Raw genomic sequence first — 26240 nt, forward strand, 5'->3', positions numbered from 1 at the left:
AAAAGGTTTGTCTCAAAGCTTGCGCGAACGTTTGTAAACTCGCGCAATTTGAAGAAAAAGAAATGCAGACATTTCTTTTATTTCAAAAATACAAATTTTTTTATGTTTTTTCCGGAAAAAAATCGGCGAAAATCAGATTTTTTTTCTCAAAATACCATAAAAATACCAAGTCGGAATAACAAAAAAAAAAAAAAATGCATTTCGCATTTCTTTTCAAACCGCTCGTGAGCTTTGAGACAAACTTTTTTTTTGGGCCTAACCACATCTGAAATTCACACTGCCTGTGACATGCAATAAGTTAGGGGTTGCATATAGCTCATTTTTAGTCACTGAGAACAGTAGTAAAATATCATCAATTCTACTGGATCTTTCCCAATAATTATATACTCATCTCTATAACTCATATCTTATTCATAACTGAAATTCTGAATTGATGACATTTATTTTACAAAATTAATACAATTGTTGTGTGGTTGGAAGGCATAATCAAGGCACTTTTACCATAGATTGGGCAATTCCAATTGAAATCCATACACCCCATGTAGAAGACATGGCCAGGGACAAGTGATTTGCGCGGAACTTTTTTTCCGCGCAATTGGCTATTTTTTTCCTATGGGCAGAGATACATGATTTGCACGGAATAAAAGTTCCGCGCAATCTCCGCGCAAATCACTTGTCCCTCCCTGGACATGGCCTTATTCTTCCACACAGGGAGTATGAATTTCAAATGGGGATACCTAAAGGAGTGACTCCATTTGAAATTTACACCCCCTGTGTGGAAGTTTAAGATCATGTCTTCCATACAGGGTGCATGGATTTCATCTGGATTTGCCCATTCTCAACACATAGATGAACACCTGGATCATAATTCTATAGAAATATTAAATTCATACCGCTGTTTGTAATCCATGTGTCGAGAATCTATACTTTAACATATTTGACAGAGAAAATAATTGCATCCAGCAGAAGAAGTAGGTACTTTTTGGAAATTAAAATTTCAACAAAGTAATATTAATAATGTAATTAATTTGTAAGTTGCATTAGATACAGTAATTACAAGGATTTTTACAATTCTTTTTAAATTGCTGACATCCTGGTCATCATAGCTACTCATATTTCTTACACACTTTATAATATTGTAGATCAAATCACCTTCACACTTGGACTGCTCAGTGCCAGAAGTGGGTAAGTGCAATAGCTGCCATGTATAGTTGCCATGTGTAGATGAGCACAATATACTGTGTATAAATTGCCAAATATTCACAAGGCAGCTACTGCTCTTACTGTTTTCAAGAGAACAAGTCAAGCCCAACTGTGGCCAAATATCAGCCTAACAAAGTGTGAGTAAGCTTTCATTTTCCTATGTTAAGTCTTTCTTGTCTGTTGACAGTTGCGTAATCTGATGTGAATTAGCTATAGTACAAGTCAAGTTTTTGCCTTGCAGTTTTGGTATACAAGGAACAGATTCATTATACAAGTCATATACATAATACAAGGTAATTATGTAATTACCAAAAACACACACTTACATCATAGGATACACTTATATCATCATAATGTTACAGTGCTGTTTTACCTCATTTAGTCAACAACAGCAGCTGGAAGGGCTATCCCATCATGCATTGCAGTGTATTTGCTTGCTCCATAGCAAATGTACACAAAATATAAGAGCTGCTTATAAATACTAAGACATATAGATAGTTTCACAATTATACTTTAGGGGTCATATTTTTTCAAACAAAAGTCCAAGCACTCGTAATTTGAGTGAGTAATTGAAAGTTGAAGTGAGGGATTTTGTGTACATTTTCTTAGATCTACAAAAAAAACCGATAGCAATGGACAACATGATGGACTCCAGCATCAAATATTTAACTATCGTGTGCAATTTTGAAGCTACAGTCCTTGAGTAATCTTCGTCATGTCATGTCGTACTCATGATAATTTTTCTATTGCACGTGTAGCTCTATTAGGCCAAAAAAAAATTTATTGTTGTGTTGCCCTCAACCGTTCTACCCTAAATCCTGAAAAAAAAAAAGGGTCGTAATTTTATTATTTTTTTTTTTTGAATGATGATTTTTACAGATTTGTTCAAAAACTCAATGTTTTTTCACTTAAAATTAATATTTTATTGTAAGACTAGTCTTTAATTGTTGTCTAACAGGTATCCAGAAGTCAAAATTGACAAATGTCCCTAATTGAACAAGCATTATTTAATATTTGAGGGGATTTTTAAAAACTGAAGGTTTAAAAAAAATAAATAAAATAATCCGACCGTCCTACCCAAATTTCCCATTTTTCCACTTGAGGGCAACACAACAATATTTTTTTTTGGCCTTATGGTACCGTAAAGCCTGATGGGATACTCCTTTCAGCTGCTGTGGTCGAGTGCTGGAATTATGTTATTATGTGCCAATGGCATTCAAAGTTCTTATGCATGAATGTGTACTTTACAACAGACACAAGTCAGTCTATGGAACACACATCTAGGGGATAGCACAAGACAGACCCATCTGCGATAGCTGCCCTATGTGACACATTTTTGAGATGTTTACCATATAGAATCAGGGTTAGAATTTCGTAAGCTGCTGCGAGAATCCGTTTGGATTCTCGCAGAAGAATTTTGCGAGAATCCAAGATTCTCGCAAATTTTGAAAATCCATGGATTTTAAGAATCATGGATTTAATATTATAAAATTCAGCCAGGTACATGATAATTAAGTGTTTCTGTTAAATGTAATTATATTAGTGGTGTCAACTAAGCCAGGGATTTTCGGGCGGGCTCGCGGGTACCCGCCCGAAATTACATTACCCGGGCAGGAAATACCTTGCCCGGGTGCCCGAAATTCCAAAAAATTTAGGTCAACCATGAATGATCCTAGCATCTAGGTCTAGGTCCAGGGACACTACAAAACCGACAAAATAAATAATTAAAAAATAAAAATAAAATAAAATAAAAATTTCACGCTGGTACACATTTTGCTTGAATCTTTACGCTTGAATCGATTCAGCGGATTCGCCAAAATTCTTCCCTGAGAATGCAGAAATTGTCACATGTATATAGAGAAGCTACTGCTGATAGGGGTTTCCTTGCACTAACTCTTGACATATTTACAGCCACATAAAACAAAATGAAACAACATATAAGCTATTACTTCAATAAGTTGCTTTTAAATCATCAGGACTGAATTTTTAAATTCTTAAAAGCACTTATCCATCCACCACTGAGTGTTGTAAATGCTCCGCCCGGGCATGTAGTAAAATGGTGTTGAGCATAGTGTGAACTGTTCCAATATACCTCATTATTATGTTTTCAGGGTTATTAGGAGTTAAGAAAACCTAATAATGATAATATTGGATGGCTTATTTCGCATGATACCATAACATATCGGATTTCATACAAATATCGAACTCCCGCCGTTGGCTCGTCCGATATTTTTATGACTCATCCGATATGTTATGGTATCATGCTCAGCCATCCAATATTATATCATTATTATGTTTTGATGGATCCAAGTTGTGATAATATTGGATCCAAAACATAAGAATAATATTATTTGATGCTTTACGCCCAATCTTTATTGGTCTCGCTATGAGTTGTAAAATATTGGACTCGACTACGTCTCGTCAATATTTTAAAACTCATAGCTCGATTTCAATAAATATGGGCTCAACGATCCAATTTTATATCAATATGTACTGACATGTAAGTTGCTAAAAACAGGTAAGAGCAAACCCTGCTAGTAGCCTACTCTAAGTCACTACTTGATCTCTTTCAGTAGTTCCCAGGAAAAATTGTGAAATCACAGTCACCAAAATATGTACTGTACATTAATAAGCTAATATACATGATTGTAAATGTCTTATTTCTATACATTATAACAACAGCTTTAGTGATGTCCCAATATACGACACAGTATTTTTAACTTTACCTGTCTTCCTCAAGTAAATTGAAGTGAAGTTGATTCAGCGATGATGACTCCAGTGACCTTTTGAACAAAAGTGCTATTCAAATGCATTATACAGTATATTTACTGTTACCCTGAAATGATTGAATCCAAGATGATTCAGCGACGACTCTGCGTTTTCTTGAACAACTTGAGAGACTTCTGCATCATAGGAGCGACAACTTTGATAGCTAAACGGAAAAAGAAAATTAACAAGTTAATAGTGCTGTACATCATATCATCACAGTCATAGTGACCTATCATGATTTTTTAAAACTATTTTGATTGGTTAAAAAAGGGCTATATAATCATGTACTGAGCCAATCAGAGATATGTAAAGAATAGTCGCTAGGGTTGAAGGGGATTAAATGTAAAATTGTTCTTAAGGGCTGGGGTATGAACGTTTGGACAGTATTTATTGTGGGACATTATAGCACATCAGACATATGGAATTGCATTATGAATACGAAGAATGTTCTTCTGATATCAAATAATTTTGATTTTTTGAAATTCGCAATGTAATACACATTTTATGGCAAATGATTAAAAATAAATATTTTTGATATTTAACAGTACTCGAAGTAAATCTGATGATTTATACTTAAAGTGTATGTAGGCGGGATGAAAAGCCGACGATCAATTGAAAATTTCGACCTTTTGTATTGAAGATATGGATTTTTTTCCTAAAACACACACAAAAAATAGGTCTTTTATGGGAAAAAATCCATATCTTCAATATGAAAGGTCAAAATTTTCAATTGATCGTCGGCTTTTCCTCCCAGCTACGTACACTTTAAGAATATATCATTAGATTTACAAAATTTTCTTCGAGGACTGTTATATATCAAAAATGTGAAAAATATCAAATTTTAATAATTTGTCATAAAATTTGTATTATATCGTGAATTTCAAAAATGAAAATTATTTGATATCAGAAAGACATTCTTCGTATTCGAATGCAATTCGATATGTCTGATGTGCTCTCATGTCCCACAAAAAATACTGTCGAAACGCTCATTCCAGATCCCTTAAAGAGTTAAAACCTGAAAGCTCTATTTTGATTGGTTACTCAAATGATTATTATCATGTAATTATCCAATCAGGGGCATTATAAGAAAGTCAGTTGTGTCCATCACTAGGATCCACAACATGTTCATCTATCAGGGCACAGTTCTTCAACCCCAATACATTTGTACATTCAGTGAATGACCTTAGAAAATTTGGGTACAAAAGTTCATACTCTGCAACTTGAGGTCAAATTTTGCACTATGGGTGTTTAATTGAGATTATTGAACTCTGCCATTGGGATGAGGTCATTGTGGTCATATAGTGCATGGAGCTTCCCAGCAAACATTTTTGACATCATTCGCAGGAGGTTAGAAAAGGTTGCCAGAAAATGTTTCAAAGTCGGGTTGTATAAAGGGTACATATAACGGGTATTAGACATTTTCATAACATTCAAAAACATTTTTTGATAACTTACTGCAAATATTCTAACATAATGTTATTCAAGTGTTGACAAAATATGTGGGAAAAATGCTTGCAAAAAACATTTTACAATAACATTTTGACAACAAATTAAAAATATTGTTGCAGTGTGTTTTCATACACAAAGTTCAAAAATGTTTTCATGATCTTTATATAACCCAACATTTAATGCTATCAAAATGTTTTTACCAAAACCAAAAGTATAACCTGTTTAAAACGTGTTTAAAAATGGGTTAAGAAACAAAGGTGATTGACATAATACTTACTTTTGGGTTGAGCCCTGTGCTGAATTACACTTCTTGCCAGTGCCCCTCCTCCACTTACGCTACTAACCCTACTTCTGCTTCTGTGACTACTATCACTGTCATCTTCCTTGGGTGTACGAGATGCTGAAGAACATGGAGGTCTAGGAACAAAATCCCCTGTGTGGGTGCCGTGAGTGTTCTGAGCTCGCTTCACATTGCGTGGAGGTTTCGCATGCCCATCCATGAAGGCCATCTTTGTCAATCGACCTGTAGAGGGGAAAAATCATCAATGACAACTATCAAGGGGAGACTGAGGTCAAGTCAACTTTTTAACATGTCCTACATATGCAAGTCACGATGGGGTATTCCAGTTGAAATCCTTTCACCCCTGTGGAAGACATGACCTTAAGCTCCCACACAGGGGGTGTAGATTTCAAATGGAATCACCCATTCAGGTAACCCCATTTGAAATTCTCACTCCCTGTGTGGGAGATTAAGGTTATGTCTTCCATAAGGGGTGTATGGATTTCAACTGAAATAGCCCAATATTGTGAGTTGCATGAAATCACACTCCCAGCATAAAGCCTCCAGCATACTTTCCAAGCGGCAGGGCGTTTCAACCAATGACAAGCCTTGATTGTGTCCGTTTGTCTGCAATACGCGTGCGCCACGCCGCTCAGCGGCAAGCGGCAGGGTAGTATGAAACCAGCATAAGTCTCAATATTGTGAGTTGCACATAAGCTGATGGTGGTCATTTTGGTTATGCGGGTAAGAGAAAACATACTACAATTATATAAGTAACATTTCAAATGATTCTTCCTCATGAACAGTTTTAAAATTCACCTTCCCTTCACCTTCACATCCAATATGGCCACCACAGATTGGGATTCACACAAATCCAACTTGTCCATATATTTTTCAAAATTCACAGTAGCTGTGTGGAAAAAGGAAATGGATGAAGACATTATCAGGAGCATGATTGCCGATTCATGACCATCCTGAGGTTTTCTCCGGCTTTCCTCCTGCATTCTAAAATTGGACAAAATTGTATTCACAACAGCACCTTAAGATATTTTTGGCAGGTTGCTAAAGTCCCTCAATTTATATATCTGTGGTTAAAATAGGCAAATGAATCCGGCTTACCTGTGTCTTTGGCTGCCATTGAAGCCTTGATGTTTGCAGACAGCGATTTCAGTTTTGCTTCTCTTTCATCAAAACGTCTCTGAAAAACAAAATTGAATAAAATCCATTATGAACTTCATGGTTAAGGCTGTTGTCGAGTAGATTTTTCATTGACGACAATCGTAAAATCTCAAGATCCGATGTCGACAAGTTGTTGACAAAGCAATACTTCAGTTAAGTCAAAATATTACCACATATACACATTTGAATATTGGGATTGTAATGGAAAGATAATCTGCACCACTCACGAATGAAATAGAAGACTGATGCAGTCATTTTAATTTTATGGTAAATAACGGTGATGTTAAGCATATATTAAGCTTATCTCTAATATTTTAGTGACAAGTTTTTTGTCGACAATTTTTCCATGCTTGAAGACAATCGGGAAAATTGCTTTGTCGACAATCGGGAAAATTGCCTTGTCGACAACAGCACTATTCACGGTACATATTGCCAATAACTTAACTTCATGTTTTGGTACCCAATTAAGACATTCAAAAGCCTGTAAGGTACGAAGTGAAAATTTTTGTGTTACATTTATTTTTGCATTCCAAGCACCTACCGCAAATAATGTGTGAATAGGAAGCTTAGAATCGTGAATATAAAACCAAGTGAAACAGGTCAAAATTTCCACTTACACAGGCCACCTATAGGAAACTAACTTTTTTAGCCTAATACATGGAAGTATATTTGACTTACGATAAAGAATTCCCTCCAATTTTCAAATTCATCAGGTTTTTTGTTCCTAAAATCTCTCTCTGCATGTTTTCTCCACAAGTCATCTGTGTCTTCCAGAAAATGCTGTTGAAGAACAATACAAAATGATAACATCACTATAACGCTACTTTGAAATAAGCTCCATCAATCCACTGGCACTTTGAAGACACATTACTGCATTCATTTAAAGCCACACTTTGAAAAAGCAGATGCGGAAATGAGAGTATAAACTGACCAGTAGATACCAGTTGTATTTCTACTAATGCATTCATATTAAATGGCCTGAGGAGCCTGGAATAATTGTCGTGGGGTACATTGTTCTAGTACTGGTCTCAAGATATCTGCTGGTACCCAACCAATCTCATCCAATGCTGGATGTGGAATATAAAAACAGGTGTCTACCCCACCCCAAATATGCTACTGTATTACTTACTGGATTTACATCTTCCAGATGGAATAGTTGTCATGAAAGGTACATCGTTCTAGTACTGGTCTCAAGATATCTGCTGGCACACCTCCTACCTCATCCAATGCTAGCGTGGAAACAAAAAAGCAGGACAATATTTTATAGAATTGAGAAGTGACAAATCATTTCTCAGTTTAATAGTTCAAATAAGTCTCGGACTCATGAAATATTCCTGCATGACTTTGGCTCAGACCCCAGCTGCTGGGGAAAAGTCCGACATTTTTAACACATAAGTATCTCAGTCGTCAACCAAGAACGTTGACGACTGAGGGCGGCAGTCTATTCACTCAGTCTCACGATCTGAGGTAAGCCAACAATTAAGTGTGAAAAGTACACGTGCCCAGCCTTTATAGTTATCATGTCAAATCCAGCAGCGTAAAATTATATGGTAAGCAAAACAATTTGTATATTCATATGAAACCTGTTCCCACAAAATGAGGGTAAAGTTACAAATTTTCAATTTTGAGTCATGGCCAGATTTATAATCTCTAAATCATAAGCTTTAAAATGATATAGGCTATAACTTGCCAAGATATCCCTGACTACACTTAGTGTTCAAAAATCAATATTTCAAAAGCACTTTTTTTTTGTTTTCTATATTTGGAGTGATTGCCGAATAGTCTTATTACAAGACTACCCTACCCCAACCCTAACCCTAAACTCCGTAAGCGAGGACTGGACTCAAGTCTAGCAAGTTGCACCCTATTTGGTAATTGTACCCTATATTTCATGGCATGTTCTAGGATCAATCTCTCCTTTTCTTCCCAACTTTCCGCTCATCTTGTGAGAACAGGTCTCATGTTTGTTTGAAGTGGCTTGACGTGACTTACCATCTATATTATCACACAGGATTCCCATGCACTGATCAAACAGCCTGGGGACACCTGGAAGAAACAAAACAAGTGATTATATCATTATGTCTATATTGAACTACGAAACAAGACACATTATTCAAACCAAAACGTTTACTTTCTCTCTCTGCATAAAAGGAAGCTGCAAGGATTTTTAGGCATTCGTGAATTGATTGCTCTGGTTCATGATGCATAACTCTATTTGGTACTTCAAGGATGCACGCAGGATCATATTTGGCAGAAAATTTTTTATTTTATTTTTACCAACTTTTAAAGTAACAAAGACAAGAATATAAAATGATGAAAGGAATAGAGGGTATGCAATATGAGGTCACTCACGACAGAGTCATCCTCATTTTAATAAACGTTTGGTCTCGGTAAGGTACCATGGGGCAATTTGCATGATAATACAATACAACAGGTGATATAATATACCGTAAAACCCCGTCTACAAGCATATATAGTGTTGTTGATGAAAGCTAAGTTCACACGAAACTAGTGTAAATATGTCAATACAAAAGATTGGTCTTACAATAATACTTGTTCGTATATGCTCGGATGTGTCATTTATTTGCTCAAACTCCATAATGGCACCTGGATTAATTTAGCTTTCATCAGAAGCATTCTATATGCTTATAGACAAGGTTTTACGGTAGGTATGGATGGCTGTGGAATCAAACTATTGACCTGTCCCTCTATTACCTTTGAACTGTCCCCCAACATGGCTGCCATTTCAATTGTTATGCCATTCCGGTTGATTTATTGCATACAATCTATAGCTATAGGCCCCCCTATAAGCTTGAAATTGAGAAAAAAATGCAAATTTCTGAAAGGACCAAAAACATACTATTTCAACCCTAAATTTTTAGTCCACCTCAACTAGTTCTACTCCAAATAATAAATATTTCATAGTATTAATCTAGAGAAAAAGGTCTAGTTACCAGTACTTTTTTATTTTTTAGAATTGGATCCATAAATTTGTCTTATGGCCTGAAATATTTCCCCAAATTACAAAAAACTGATGAAAAAATTCAACCTTCGACATATTTTGGTCTTACATATATTCAGAATCTCGTACCTTGCGAGGGTCATTAAAAAAATTCTTTCAGCAATAGAGTGGTGAGCGCATGGAATGGACTGCCGACAAGTACAGTGCATGCTAAGACTACCAATGAATTCAAGAATGGCATAGATAGAGCTCTAGAGAAGCCATACAACAAGTTCACCCATGGAATGGGAGCTCTCTGGCAGAAAGTTGTTTATTAACATGGCCCCATAATAGATAATGCAGTAAGGGTATTGTGATGAAATTGGATGGGCTACATAAAGACTTTTTTCCTTCAACAAGAGCCCAAGAAGAAGGTGTGTTCAAAAAGTTGACCAAGCTATGACCGAAGAAGTAACATGGTAGGCAAATATAAGATACACCCACTTTGCCATATTATGGCCGAACAATAACAACTAACTGTTACTTACTTGTTAACACATGTTGTGTTTTTTTTCCTGAGAAAACTTTGGTTCTGTTATGACGTGATGCAATCATTTTAGCCGGGTCATCCATCTTCATTTCTGGTGATAGAGAAAATATTCAAAATATCTAACAAATCTCTAAGGGCTATTTTGATTGGTTACAAAGAGGGTTGTACAATGTTTTGAGCCAATCAAAGATATGCTAAGATAGCTAGTCGTGTTAAAGGGGATTAAGTTTAAAACTGCTATGAGATCTAAAAGCTCTATTTTGATTGGTTACTATGATGATTATATCATGTAATTAACCAATCAGGGACTCTGACAGAGTCTCTGTAAGAAAGGCAATGGAGTTAATATTTAGTATTTGATCAGTATTCACCAACTTGAATTAATCCCACTGTGTCACATGCATAATCATATATAAATATGGAATGTTTATGAGTACATGTACAATGGTAAGAATATTTTCATGAGGTGAAATATAATAGGCTGTTCCATTCAACTTGGCTTTGTAAAGTTGAATGGAACAGCTCAATTATTCATAACTTTTGAAAGGAATGCTGTATATAACATTGGTTGTAGTAAAGTATTATTCAGATTTCCTTTTACAAATTAAGCGTACTGCTAGCCTTCCAGCGCGTATTATTTTGCACATGGTCCAATGCACACGCTTGACGTCGCGCGTATACGGGATGGTTAATTTATAAAAGGAAATCTGAATAATACTTTATCAATATGTGCATAAATTTACATAAAACACTTAGAGAATAAATGATAGGAATTTGTGTTTTTACTGTCCTCTACCACTACCATGTGATAAACGCCAGGCAGGTCCAACATTTTGAGTATTGGATGCCGGTGCATATAGGCCCATAGGATAGTAAAAACAAAAATTCCTATCGTTTATTCTCATTCTTAGTCAGTTAAATATTATTTCAATAACTGTCAACTATTTTTAAGCAAAATTGAGTTACCGTCAGTAAAAACCCTTTATCATAAAATGAAGCGAAACTTGTTTACAACTTCACATATTCTGTTGCACGTCCTGTTAGGGTGTGCAAGTATTCTGCACTAGTCTACGCATAGAACGCGATACATACGCCCACCACTCCAAACGTGTTACGTGTTATCAATACTCATGATGGCGTGGGGTCATCCCAATACTGGGATTTTAATGCGCATGACTTGCATACACCAAGGGGATCTATAGGCACTGTTGTGAAGTGCAATCTAATGTAGCTATATCATATAACAAGGTGAAGTGGATAAGATGAAACAAGAATATGGGAACAGGTCCAATTTTAGATTATAGGGCAAGAACTGTAGTACCAGTACCCAGGGAAAACCCAAGAGGATGACCATGGATGCCATGGATCGGCTCACTTGTAAAATTATGGTACTGCGGGATATCAAATTTAAGGTTGGATATTTACTGAAACGCTTACCTTGTATTTTCCTTGGTTCAATGATAGGCATGTGTACAGGCTTGTAGTCTGGTTGGATGTCTGGCAAATTAAATAAAATTTCTGTAGTCTCTTTCTTTGCCTGTAATAGCAAAAGAAGTAATCATGTTGTCAGAATTCACTTTTCAAAACCAATGTCAAAAACACCCTGAAAGCAAAAACTAATACAACACTTTCATTAAATGCATTTCTTGATTCTATCATTCTCTTTTTTATGATATGGTTCCATAGATACCCACGAAAAAAAAAGCATATTTCAAAAATTTTGCTTGATTCGGACAATGAACTATCTGGTTATGCAGAATTGCATATTACATTGCCCCATAAGCCACTGTGCTGCAATTTCCGTACTTTTTTTTTGGATTATTCAATGCACCTCAGAGGGCATATTGCCCAGAGATAATATGCCACCCAATTTTCAAGAAACTTTTAGTTATCAGAACAAAATCTTCTTCCAGTCAACGACCGCTCTTAGTCAAGCACATTTTTCTTGGTACACATTTCCCAAATACTAACAACACAAATGAAGTAAAAAATTTAGGCCACATTTTATTATCACTGCCACCACTTTAGAGATTAGAGATTAATCAAGGTTAGGGTTAAGATTGGGGCTTAGGGAGAGGATAAAGGTTAAAGGTTAGGTTTAACCTTTAACCCTAACCTTTAGGATAAAGATTAGGGTTAAGATTAAAGATTTTAGGATTAAGGTTAGGATTATAGTCAAGGTGGAGGTAATGATAATAAAGTTGCTCCCAATGTTTTGTGACTGCAGTCCTCATCTCATCATCTCATATGGCCTGAAATAAGGCCAAAATATTGTTTGTTTGTCCAAAAATCCCCTCCACGGGGTAGGGTCAGGCAGTGAGATTTTTTTTAGATCTATGGGCCCAATTAGCTTAATAAAATGCCCAAATACGTGTGAATTGGGATATTTCTCTACTGTACTATATTCTACTGTATCGCTTCAGTCATGCTTTAAAGCAGTCAAGAAATGTGAAGAATCTTTTGAAAACATTTTCAGGATGTCAACAATTTTGAAAGAAAAAAAAAATCTCCTCCTGGAATCGGTATTTTTTTGTACAGTAAAAACTTTTTCCAGATTTTCCAGAATAGGGCAAAAATAACCTTCAAAAACATATTCTTACCTTAGGGCTTCTGGTGATAGTTTCATCCCCACTTGTACTCCATTTCCGCTTCCGCTCCATACGACTCTCTTCTCTTGATTTGCGTCTAGTTGTCCCATTATCTGTCACTTCATCAGTTCTTCTATCATGCATTGAATCATGTTTATTATTCTTCTTATGGCTACTACTGCTAGAACTATGATGCTCTTTATCTTTATGATGCTTTCCTGAAGATTTACTAGAATCGGACCTATGTTTGTCCTTGTGAGAAGATTCAGAGCTATGTTTGTCCTTATGAGAAGATTCAGACCTATGTTTGTCCTTGTGAGAAGATTCGGACCTATGTTTGTCCTTGTGAAAAGATTCAGACTTATGTTTGTCCTTGTGAGAAGATTCAGACCTATCTTTGTCCTTATGAGAAGATTCAGACCTACGTTTATCCTTGTGAGAAGATTCAGACCTATCTTTGTCCTCGTGATTAGATTCAGACCTATGTTTGTCCTTGTGAGAAGATTCAGACTTATGTTTGTCCTTGTGAGAAGATCCAGACCTCTCTTTGTCCTTGTGAGAAGATTCAGACCTATGTTTGTCCTTGTGAGAAGATTCAGACCTATGTTTGTCCTTGTGAGAAGATTCAGACCTATCTTTGTCCTTGTGAGAAGATTCAGACTTATGTTTGTCCTTGTGAGAAGATTCAGACTTATGTTTGTCCTTGTGAGAAGATTCAGACCTCTCTTTGTCCTTGTGAGAAGATTCAGACCTATGTTTGTCCTTGTGAGAAGATTCAGACCTATGTTTGTCCTTGTGAGAAGATTCAGACCTATGTTTGTCCTTGTGAGAAGATTCAGACCTATGTTTGTCTTTGGGAGAAGATTCAGACAAATGTTCGTCTTCAGAAGAATCTGACTTATGTTTGTCATGAGAAGAAGCCGACCTATGTTTGTCGTGAGAAGAATCTGACCTATGTTTCTCCTTATGAGAGGAACTTTTATGTTTACTGGAGCTGCGTGAATGATGAGAGTCTTTTGAGCTATTCGAATGAGAAGAATCCTTAAGATTCTCTTTCTTAATCTTTACTGAACTATTAGAATGATCCGAATGCGAAGTCTTTGATTTCATATGGTTGCTCATTTCTCTTGCTGGACTTACATCGGAATCATCATCGGATGAGCGGCCGCCGGAACTTTCATCTGAATTCGTCCAACTGCCTCTTCCATTTTCAGAGCTAACATGATGGTTACTTTTATGTGGTGGCGATTTATGATCCTTTTTGGATGAACTCTTATCACGGCTGTGATGCGATGTCTTGTGCCCGTGGTCTTTACCATCAGTTTCATTGTGAGGAGATACTGATGTCTTACTGGAACCATGGTGACCTTTTTCATCTTTCTTAGCATCTTTAGAATTGACTTTGCTCTCCGTAGGGCTTGACACCTTGGACACTTTTTCATCGACTTTCTTCATTGAAATCTTGGGATCAGTTTTCTCATTAGATGCACTGTTTGGCTTAGAAGCAGCTGGTTTAGCAGCAGGTTTCCTTTTCAACTTTTTCACTGGATACAATGCCCCAAGGCAAGCAGCAAATGACATACCTGTGTTTTCAAATGTTTTCTCTGAATCATCCACAATTTTCTTTTTTCTCTTTGGTTTGACCGGTTTCTTTTCTGCTGATACACTGTTTTTGCTATCAACTGGCTTCTCCTTGGTTATATCCATGGAAGCATCTGTTGTGACTGGTTTAGCTATCTCATCTTCTGACGAGGAAACCACTTTGCTGAAATCATATGCCTCTGCCAGAGGACTGGAGTCGAACTCCAAGGATGATTTTTGCTCTGATTTATCCCTGGAAACATCCACAGGTTCGCTCTTTATTTGACTGCTAGACGATGATGAATGACTTTTCTTTTTGTGACTATCAGATTTATGGATGGAATCTTTTGCTGGTTTGGCACTTGTGGTTTTATTCTCGCCTTTAATCTTACGAGAGCTTGTATCGTGTTTAGTTCTATGGTGATCTTTTTTTTTTTATTAGAAGACATTTTCTCATTCTTGGACGATGATTTACTTTTCGCTTTCATCTTAGTGTAGTGTGAATCGCTGTCTGAATTCGAAGAGATTTCTTTCTTGATCTTCTTTGGATTATCCAATGGATGCTCCTTACCGATCAAGGAATCTTCTGAATCGGAATACCTATTAGATGACTCGCTACCGCTACCATCCGACTTTCTCTCTTTCTTGATGCTCCTTTCCAAAGGATGCGTCTTAGTGCTGAAAGAGTCTTCGGAATCAGAAGAATATGCCTTACGACGCTTCTCTTCTGAATTATCTCTATCACTACTTGACGATCTGGAACTGCTTCCAGAGCTTCTGCGATGTTTTAGTCTCTTCTTTGGACTTGCCTTTTTCTTTTTCAGTTTATCAAGAGGGTGTTCTGTGTCACTGACAGAATCTTCTGAGCTGTCACCACGGTGTACCTTCTTCTTCTTCAAACTTGCCTTGTTCTTTTTATGTTTATCAAGAGGATGTTCTGTGTCACTGACAGAATCTTCTGAGCTTTCACGATGTTGTAACCTCTTCTCCAGACTTGCTCTTTTCTTTTTTAGCTTATCTAGAGGATGTTCTGTGTCACTTACAGAATCTTCCGCACTTTCACGATTTTGTAACCTCTTCTCCAGACTCGCTCTTTTCTTTTTTAGCTTATCTAGAGGATGTTCTGTGTCACTAACAGCATCCTCCGAGTCTGACACACTGTGATGTGACCTTTTCTCCTTATGATCAACCCGTTCGTCTTTAGTTTTAAGTTTCTTTTTGACCTCATCGAGAGGATGAGATCTTGCACTGTCAGGATCGTCCGATTCAGAATCGCAACGATCTGGAGTCGTAGTATTTTGTATAAAAGCATTGTAACTACTGTTCAGACGAGCTGTACGAGAGCTCCCAGCATACACAGTTTCGACTAGCAGTCCTCGACTTGGAGAAGTCTCCTCCTCTTTCTTGATTTTGTTCGAATGGTTGTGTGAATCGTCTGCTTTCCTTTTCGATGGGCTTTGTGAGTGTATCTCTTTCTTCTTGCCCTCACTGGGAGGAGATTTGACTTTAGTATTCTGACCGCTGGTTTTATCCGGCTTAGTTTCATTCCCATCTGAATGTTTCTCAACTTTAATTTTTGGTATACGTCCAACGTGGGCAGTTGAACCCGACCATGAGGGCTGCTTATCCACCGTCTTTTCATCTTTTGCTTTCTCCGCCACATTTGGCGTTTCTGGATGTGATTTTGGCATAATTTTGTTTTCCCTGTTGGCAGTGCGGACCATAGTTTTCCAGTTCTGGACAAGGTCACGAGCTAAGCTACCTATTTTTCCTTCCTGTTTTTTCAAACCATTGATGTCCTTGCCAATACCTGTGTCCTGTTATAAAGAGGGAAATATAAATAAGTTGGGTTTTTAATGATAAACTATTAAATGGATACCAAAAATGAGCATATTCTTTAATGCTCTGCATACTAGCCATAGGCCTCAACATAAAAAGTCTTGAGATATTTTATCAAAAGATCAAGAGCTATCATAAAAACCACTGAACCAATACTAGACTTGTTTGTACTCATTTTAATGCATTCTTCATGCTAATTCCAAATATGGTCATGCAAAATTACAATTCTGATATTTTTAAATTTTTAAACAAAATTTGATACTTGTCATCTGCAGTCGACACCCGCGTGAAAGAGAGTTAATTTAGCAAACGACAACCCTGTACACGAATTCTAATAATAGTAGTTAGCAGGAATCATGGGTATTTAAGTTCTTGATTATTACAAAATGCTTGGACAATTGATTATGACATCATAAGAGGAAATTAAATTGATGGAAAAAAAGACTAAAGCTTACACATACAGGGCTATTCCAGTTGAAATCCATACACCCCCTATGGAATACATGACCTTAATCTCCCACACAGGGAGTGTGAATTTCAAATGGGAATATCTGAATGCGTGACTCCATTTGACATCTACACCTACTATGTAAAAGATTTAATGTGCTGCGTGCTGGCCATAGGCTTCAACATAAAAACTCCATGAGATATTTTCTCAAAAAATCAAGAGCTGTCTTAAGAACCACTGAACCAATACAAGGCTTGTTTGTACTTATTTTAATACATTTTTCATGCTGATTCCAAATATGGCCATATACAACCACATACATCTCCCACCCACACAGACATCATGCAGACAAAAGCACATGTCAATGTCAGCCTATCAATTAAAGCCCAAAGCATGGAAGCTCAGTTTTTGAAATTGTCCTTTCACTTTCATTCATGTGTCTGCCTATCTGTGTATGTGTAGTGCACATGTTTGCTTTTTAGTAAATACGGTCTGCGGCTCATATTATGAGGAAAGAACTATAAAATCAAGTATAATGCCCGCACATGCACATTTACAATCTGAGCTTTTATACAAAACCCAAAATTGAAGCATGAAAGTAAATTTTGTGAAAATCGTATGTGTCCACCTTTTGACTGAACTATCATCACATCCTATGTCTCTATACATGCACATGTATGTATATTTCTAAGCTGTAACAAACATGAACAGTGTCAAGAACATTTTTAAGACAAGGATCATTTTCAAAAAGATTATAACATAAAACTCACTTGATTTAATTTACACAATCCTATTAAATCTGTTATTAAATCTGTTATTAAATGCTCTACTGGACACATGAGCATACAAAGACACAGTTAAAAACATATTCACTTCTTAGAATCACTGCAATGTTCTACAGACTGACATCAAGCAAATATATAGGCTTAATTCGGATTCATAGCAAAGATTTATGGTAATTTTGATATTAATTTTTAAGTGGGAAGAATTTATCCAATCTAAACCTAACCTGGATTGTGTACAATGTATAAACCAACACATATTGCCTGTGTCTTAAAATACCAACAAAAAAAAACTTAATTGTTTCCTGTGGGCTGAGGGCATTTCATTTTTTTGGAGCAATTTAACCAAAATTTAATTTTATTATTTTAAAAATTCAGAAAATATGACATTTTCAAGCAAAAAAATTATGACAAATTGTTTTACAAATTTTGTTATAAAAGCAACATGAAATCACTAAATATCCTATGAAAATCCATCTTTAATTTTCCTATCAATTTTCACATCTGCACTGATTTGACAATAAACAGAAATACAAGCAATTTGAGGCATATATTACCATACTTCCTGACTCTAAAAATAAATAAATAAATAAATAAATAAATAATAAATAAATAATAATAAATAATAATAATAAATAAATAAATAAATAAATAAATAAATAAACAAACAAACAAACAAACAAACAAACAAACAAACAAACAAACAAACAAACAAATAAATAAATACATTTTGCATTTTGTTTTCAGGCCAAGTACCGGAAACAAACTTGGCTTTTTTATTTTTATTTAGCCTTGGGTTGTAATGTTAGACTTCGACACAGTCTACATTATCCATGGTCAAAAGATAAAGAATTATCTACACTTCTACGCAGTTTATTATATGATCCAAGATTTGAAAATCAGTGTAAAAGGAGCTCACTTATCGCCCTTCACCTAAAAACTGGATGAGATTTCCTAATAATTTGTTGCAACAGTCCCAATTTGGTTACATTTTTAAAGGAATCAATATTAATCTTAAATTTGTTCAAATTTCACAACTATTTTAAATCTGGAAAAATAGTTCCAAGAATAGGGATACCTTGACTCGGATGTATTTTGGGTTAGGGTTAGAGTTAGTCCAGTTTAGGGTTAAAGTTTGGTTTAGGTTGCCTTTAGTTTCTGTAGTGTCTGCTAGAATACTGTATTACAAACCATGTGTAGTGTAGGCGCACATTTTAATGTGTAATGCTGGACTGTGCCGGTTACTAAATAGCATCAGCTGCTGTTAATTTACACATTTGTGGTGACTTGCATTTTCACATGAAATATGCTGAATTGAATAAATACAGAGCAATTAGGAATTAATTTTGTCACTTCGCTTGGAATTGACAAAAATCATTTCTCTCACATGTTGATGTAATTTTAACCATGGAACTTCCATGTTTTAACTAATAATATTATGCATTTCTATACCAAGTATAAATAAATGTTTAAAAAATTATTTTCATTTGTTTGTTAAGTTTTGGTTTTCCTTTTCCTAGGCTGGGTGGCATATCAACAATTTTTGATGGGGATGCTCCCCACCAGGGGCGGATTTATAGTGGGGTGCACCCGGCGCGCCCCCTCTAATTTCTGCAGAGTGGCACCTGACTTTGTGTATTTGTGCAGAGCAGCGCCTAACTTTGTGTGGGCACCGAGCTGCCGCTGCTCGGCGCCCCCCTATTGAAGATTTCTGGATCCGCCCTGCCCACAGAACTGGGAATGGTGGATATTTGGGAGCTAGCTGTTGGAGTACCAGTATAAGGGGCTTTTTTTGGAGCTGCAAACTGCCAAAATCAATGATCTTTCTTGGCTCTCTTGTTGAAAATCGCCTGGAATACCCCTGAAATGAGAGGGATGGACAATTTATGGGTCATTTAGAGCTGAAATTATCAAAATCAAGCCTTTCAGCACTCTGTCTTGGAAAAATTTCAAGGGTCCTTTCAGAGCTGTGCGATCCACAAACAAGGGTCTTGAACCCTGGAGAGCATTATATGTTGTGTGCCCCCTCCCCAAGATTAGAATGAGCCGGATTTACTTTCCTACCTTTTTAGTCAAATTTGAATTTATCTTTACCCTTCATAATTTGAACAAGTGCTAGAAAAACACATTGAAAATAAAATACACTGCTTATGCCGAAAATTAACCCGATTCAATAAAGCTGCCCACAATATATATATTGACTCCAGCTGGAAACGTGGGAAGTAATAAATGGTATAAAGTTAGGATATTAATTTAGGATAATTAATTGCATTACAAGTAAGGTTGCACAACTTCAGCTTTTTGTAGTTAGTCGTTACCAAAAAGTAGTGACTACGATGACTATAATCAAATTAATAAACACTAAAGTAATTCCGTACCAGAAATACATGAATATGGTGCAAGCAACATTAATAAACACTATAAAACTTGGAAGTAGCCAAATTTCAATAATGCAAAACAAATTAGCTGCATTTTATGTCCCCTATATTACCATATTCGTTTAATTACCCACCCATGCCCCTGTAAGCGCCCACCCAGTGACTTTTCAACAAGCAAACTGATTTTATTAATTGCCCATGCAAATCAGGATCATGTTCTGAAACATGGCACACTGCAGATGATGGATGAATATTTTGGTCCATTTTTTGTGTATGCAATTATGTAAATAATGAAAATAAGCACCCACCAAAAAACACTTTTAGCCCTCTGGGCGGTTAATGGAATGAATACAGTATATTTTAATAGTCCACTATCACCAAGTCATAAATTGAAAGTGACTACCAACTATAGTCAACTCAAGCATCCCTTGTTACAAGAGGACCTACATACAATTTCACTTGAATCAGGATTATAAGCACTTACAAATTTTTAGGCAAATGTGTGTCAATTCTATCATGACTAGCAGTGTTGATAATTTTTTTTTCAGTAAAATTCAATCTGTAAATTATAATTCACTCTGTGAATTTTATTTTCTTTAAGGGATCTAGAATGAAGCGTTTATTGCGTTTCGACAGTATTTTTTGTGGGACATGAGAGCACCTCGGACCTGTCAATTGCATTCTGAATCTGAAGCATGTCTTTCTGATATCAAATAATTTTCATTTTTGAATATCACAATATAATACAAATTTTATGACAAATTATAAAAATTTGATATTTTTCAAATTTTGATATATAACAGTCCTCGAAGTAAATTATATAAATCTAATGATATATTCTTTTAAAGTGTATGTAGCAGGGAGGAAAAGCCGACGGTCAATTGAAAATTTTGACCTTTCATATTGAAGATATGGATTTTTTTCCCAAAAAGACCTAATTTTTTTTGTGTTTTTTGAAAAAAAATCCATATCTTCAATACGAAAGGTCAAAATTTTCAATTGATCGTCGGCTTTTCATCCCACCTACATACACTTTAAGTATAAATCATCAGATTTATAAAGTTTACTTCAAGTACTGTTGAATATCAAAAATATCAATTTTAATGATTTGCCATAAAATGTGTATTAAATTGCGTAATTTCAAAAAATCAAAATTATTTGATATCAGAAGGACATTCTTCGTATTCAGAATGCAATTCGATATGTCTGATGTGCTCTAATGTCCCACAATAAATACTGTCCAAACGTTCATACCCCAGCCCTTAAATAACAAGTCTGAATATTTACTAAAAAATTCTAAGGGAAATAATAGACTGGCTGGATTCAAATGTTTTGTATTGCATTGTTTTGTGATCATACTCTTATTGTTAAGGTTCCACGCTTGCTAGACAGGGACCCATTAAAAGTGATTGTGTGTGTAAACATGTGAAACATGTCATCGCAAAGTGCTTGTATGCCTGAGACATCTCAATTGTGAATGCAGTGATGAGCTATTCCAGCTTGAATACATACAAGTAGTCAAGTACACCCCCTAAAGAAGACATGACCTTAATCTTCCACACAGGGAGTGTGAATTTCAAATGTGATTACCTGATTAGGCGACTTCATTTGAAATCTACACTCCCTGTGTGGAAGATTAAGGTCATGTCTTCCGTAGGGGGTGCATGGATTTCAACTGGAATAGCTCAATATTAAAGGCAGGTCGCTATTTTGCTGTAAAGAACTGTTTAAAAATTTCATTTTACCATGTATTAAGCCTCTGACCTGAAACTAATTTTTAGAGAAAAACGCTGTAAATGCTAAAAAAGCTGAAAAACAGCGTAAAATTGGGGTAAAATGGCTCAAATTGGGCTGAAAATGAAAATAAATTTGATCAAAATAAAAAGCTAAAATCCGCTAAAAAGAAGAAAAGTTTCAGGTCTGAAGACTGTATCACAAAAAAATAACAACACCAATAACTCAAAATCTATGCATCAAATTTCCAAGCTGAAAAAGCAAATATCGACTGCTCTAGTGCGAGAAGTAGGCAAGTGCAATAGCTGCCGTGTGTAGGTGAGTACAATGTACTGTGTGGAAATTGCCAAATGTTCACAGGGCAGCAATTGCACATATCCACTTCCGGCACTGAGCAGTCGAAATATCTCAATTATGATCTTCACATTTTTTGTGCACTTTATTTGCGTCAATAGGCCCCTTGAATGTTACGCTTCTATACTGAAAATGTTGCTTTTGTGTATTATAAGAGTGCCAGATAAAGAAGGCTCTTATCATATAGTTCTGATTAAGTCTCTCTGAAGTCTCATATTCGCTGGGCTCTATATGCCAAAATGATTTTTCCTCAAACTTAGTTTAGTTGGGTCAACCAATTTAAAACCCAAAATCTCTGAATGTCCCTTTGATTATTCGTTTCAAAAATACGTACCTGTAGTATGGCCACAGTAACTGGCAGCTGACACAACTTCTTCAAAATCTTCATCATCTGTGGGAAAAAAACCCAATATAATATCATGACAAGAGCTTACTACCGTATGGTTGGCAGGAGTAGCCTCTGCTGATAGTTTTTCCTGCAAGTACTTCACCTTACCATACGGTTATATCAGGCATACAGGTATCAGACAGAGTCTCTACTTTTTTTATGGTTATCAGGAGTGGTCTTTGCTGATAGTTTTTCCTACAAGTACCTAACCTTACCATACGGTTATATCAGGCAAGGTCTCTACTCGCCATACAGTTATCAGACAGAGTCTCTACTTACCATATATATATGGTTATCAGGGGTGATCTTTGCTGATAGTTTTTCCTGCAAGTACTTCATCGTACCATACGGATATATCAGGCAAGGTACAGAGTCTCTACTTACCATATATGGTTATCAGGAGTGGTCTTTGCTGATAGTTTTTCCTGCAAGTACTTCACCGTACCATACGGATATATCAGGCAAGGTACAGAGTCTCTACTTACCATATATGGTTATCAGGAGTGGTCTTTGCTGATAGTTTTTCCTGCAAGTACTTCACCGTACCATACGGATATATCAGGCAAGGTACAGAGTCTCTACTTACCATATATGGTTATCAGGAGTGGTCTTTGCTGATAGTTTTTCCTGCAAGTACTTCACCGTACCATACGGATATATCAGGCAAGGTACAGAGTCTCTACTTACCATATATGGTTATCAGGAGTGGTCTTTGCTGATAGTTTTTCCTGCAAGTACCTAACCTTGCCATACGGTTATATCAAAGGGGTTTCTACTTGCCATACAATTATCAGGCAGAGTCTCTACTTACCATACAGTTATCAGATGGGGTATCTGCTTACCATATGGCTATCAGGAATGGTATCAAGGGGTCTCTACTTACCTTATGGTTAGGGAACAACCCAAAAGTTTGATGAAGCCTTATACAAACAGTCCGATTACATTTGTAAAGAAGTAGTTAAAACATCGGTCAAAGTTGATCTTTTTTTGAGGATTTAATATATAATTTTAAAATTTTAGTATTTTCTGAAGCACTCAACATTTTACAGTGGTTGCTTCAAAATAATTTCAAATAAATATAGAGTGCAGTACTCGCAACCTGCAACTTGTAAGTTCATTTGTTAAAGCAGCTGTACCGCAATTTGATTCTTTTTTATTTGAAAATCCAGCAAGTCCTTCTAATTTTTTATGAAGAAAAATATTTCAAAATAAAATGGAATATTTGTTTCTTTTAAACGTGACCACAACATCTTTCAATATCCTAGCATTGTCGCACCCCTCCACAACCCCATCGACCATAGCGACGGCCCTGTGCCCAATGGATACGGGTTGGAATTTTCGATATTTGACACTTACGTTAGAGGGGAGGGGAGTAGCCTTCTAACGATAGGACTTTTGTTTGTAGGGCTTCATCACACTTTTGGGTTGTTCCCTTATCAGGTAGGGTCTCTACCTTTATCATAGTTTCCCTACAAGTATACTTGCTATACAGTTATTAGGTGAGGTTTCTACATATTTGAAGTGGTCTATGCTGATAGTTTCCTGCAGGTACCTCACCTTGCCACAGGGTTATATCAGGCGAGGTCTCTACTCATCATACACTATGTACAGTTATCAGGTGGGGTCTCTACATACCATGTGGTTATCAGGAGTGGTCTCTGCTGATAGTTTTTCCTTCAAGTGCTTCACCTTTCCATATGGGGTCTCTACTCGTCATAGAGTTATCAGGCGGGGTCTCTACTTACCATATGGTTATCAGGAATGGTCTCTGCTGATAAGTTTTCTGCAAGTACTTCACCTTACCATACGGTTATATCAGGCGGGTCTCTAATTGCCATACAGTTACCAAGTGCAGTCTCTATTTACCATATGGTTAGCAGTCTGAGTGGTCTCTGCTGATAGTTATTCCTTATATCAGGCGAGTTCTCTACTTGCCATCAGTTATCAGGCGGAGTCTCTACTCACTATATAAAGGTCATGTCTCTACTTACCAAATGGTTATCAGGCGGAGTCTCAGCTGATAGTTTCTCCTGCAAGTACTTCACTTTGAGTACTGTGTCATTGGTGATGTCATCAGAGGTAGCCATGTTGTAATCAAAGGAGCCTGTCAAGCTATCGGTCAAAGATGTAGGTAGATGAGGTGCCAAGCCTCAATCAGGCATTCAAGCCTAGGAGGTATAGATGATGATCTTTTCCAATGAAATCTGAAATAATAAGCCCAACAGACATTTTAAGGTCAATGAACATCTGAATGATATCAAACTGATAATTCTTAAGAAGAGCCCTGCAATCGAATGGTTCACTGCAACTCAGAGGGCTCTGCTTGACAAAGAATAAAAGGAAAACAGATCCATGTGGCAAGGGATAAAAAATGCCAAATATACAGTCATACATTATATTACATAGGACTGTTATTCTGCATGGCCATAAATCAATTAATTCAGTGCCCTGTATAATTGGTGCAAGTCAGTATGCATTTCAACAATGTGTTTTTTTACAATGAATCCAATCATCTGCTATTTCCATGATCCAATTCATCTCAAGACTAGCTCAGCAAGCAGAGAGACTTGTGCTCATCCATGTGTAGGTTTGATCCTTTCATCCCACTTGACACTTCATGGCAAGTGGGTTTTAGTTGTTGTGGAGTTTGTTATGGCTCATCCAATAGTTTCATATCCTACCTTTTTGAAAAAGTGAGAGTGGGTGAGAATTTTTTATTACCTGATTTTATTACCTGATACTTTTTGGAGCATTAAAGCCTAATGGGTACTCTTTCCAAAACTTTGCTCATGGTACTAGTAACCATGGTGGCATCGGAATTCTCAGCAAGACACAACTTGGTTTCAGGGCTCAACAGTTGAATACAAACTCATTCACTTTTGAATATGCCAGTATCCTGGACCCTAATAATGGAGTCCACTACATTGTTATCTACCGGCCTCCACCATCCAAAACTAATAAATTTACCATACCCGCAATTCCTTGAAGAATTTGAGGATTTCCTTCAAGAGGTTTCCCTGTTGCCTGGCAAACTGATCATGTTAGGGGATTTCAACTTCCACCTCAATGAGCCTGATAAATCTAATGTTACTCGTTTTTTGATCAGATAATTTTTGATTTGATAATCACCTGTAAGAGTGAAGATTTGGTTAGATTCTGGGATGTTGGTCTTTATTATGGCTCAGATCACAAAATGATCAGTTGTATCTTACAACAGAGAAAGCCGCCTGCTCTTAAAGTAACTTGCACTCTCAGGAACTTTCTATACACATGCTTTAATAATGCTTGCAGTAGTGTCCTTGACACTCATGCCCCTTCAACCACCAGGTCCCGCATTGTTCGAAGATGGCTTAAAAGTGGCAAAGTGGATGATAAGGAAAACTATCAAAAACAACATCTTCGGTACATTAAAATGTTAGAGGACTCTAAAAAGAAACATTTTACTGATGCACTTTATGAAGCTGAGTCAAAAGAGACTTTTCGGACACTAGGTATTTTGCTTTTAAAACCGCAATGAGAAGATTCTGCCTTCCCTATATACTCCTGATGTGCTTGGTAAAAAATTTGCCAATGTTTTCATTGAAAAAGTAGATAATATTAGAAGTAGTCTTAAGTCAAGCAGATATAGTAATACATGTAGCCGTGTTAGCTCTTTGCCTACAATTGAGAATAATTTTGACCATTTCACAGAGTTGACTCAGGGTGAGGTTCAATCTATCATCACAAAATGTGTTAACAAAAGTTGTAGCCTTGTTGTCGCCTAGGCCGGGGCCCAAA

At 36.4% G+C, this 26240-nt stretch overlaps 1 protein-coding gene across 1 annotated transcript in view; it reads right to left on the bottom strand.

The window, feature by feature from the left end:
* Nucleotides 1-3671: 3671 nt before the first annotated feature.
* The window catches only part of LOC140159190 (uncharacterized), a 28347-nt gene continuing 5778 nt past the window's right edge, over nucleotides 3672-26240 (bottom strand). The window contains 13 exon segments of the mRNA XM_072182575.1: nucleotides 3672-4135; nucleotides 5699-5944; nucleotides 6821-6899; nucleotides 7559-7660; nucleotides 8010-8039; nucleotides 8042-8109; nucleotides 8873-8926; nucleotides 10370-10462; nucleotides 11809-11908; nucleotides 12972-14816; nucleotides 14819-16357; nucleotides 22410-22466; nucleotides 24455-24667. Coding sequence (XP_072038676.1) covers nucleotides 4065-4135; nucleotides 5699-5944; nucleotides 6821-6899; nucleotides 7559-7660; nucleotides 8010-8039; nucleotides 8042-8109; nucleotides 8873-8926; nucleotides 10370-10462; nucleotides 11809-11908; nucleotides 12972-14816; nucleotides 14819-16357; nucleotides 22410-22466; nucleotides 24455-24550 — 4380 coding nt within the window. The 5' untranslated portion in view covers nucleotides 24551-24667 and the 3' untranslated portion in view covers nucleotides 3672-4064.

The sequence above is a fragment of the Amphiura filiformis genome, chromosome 8 (genome assembly GCF_039555335.1).
Source record: "Amphiura filiformis chromosome 8, Afil_fr2py, whole genome shotgun sequence".
NCBI lineage: Eukaryota > Metazoa > Echinodermata > Ophiuroidea > Amphilepidida > Amphiuridae > Amphiura > Amphiura filiformis.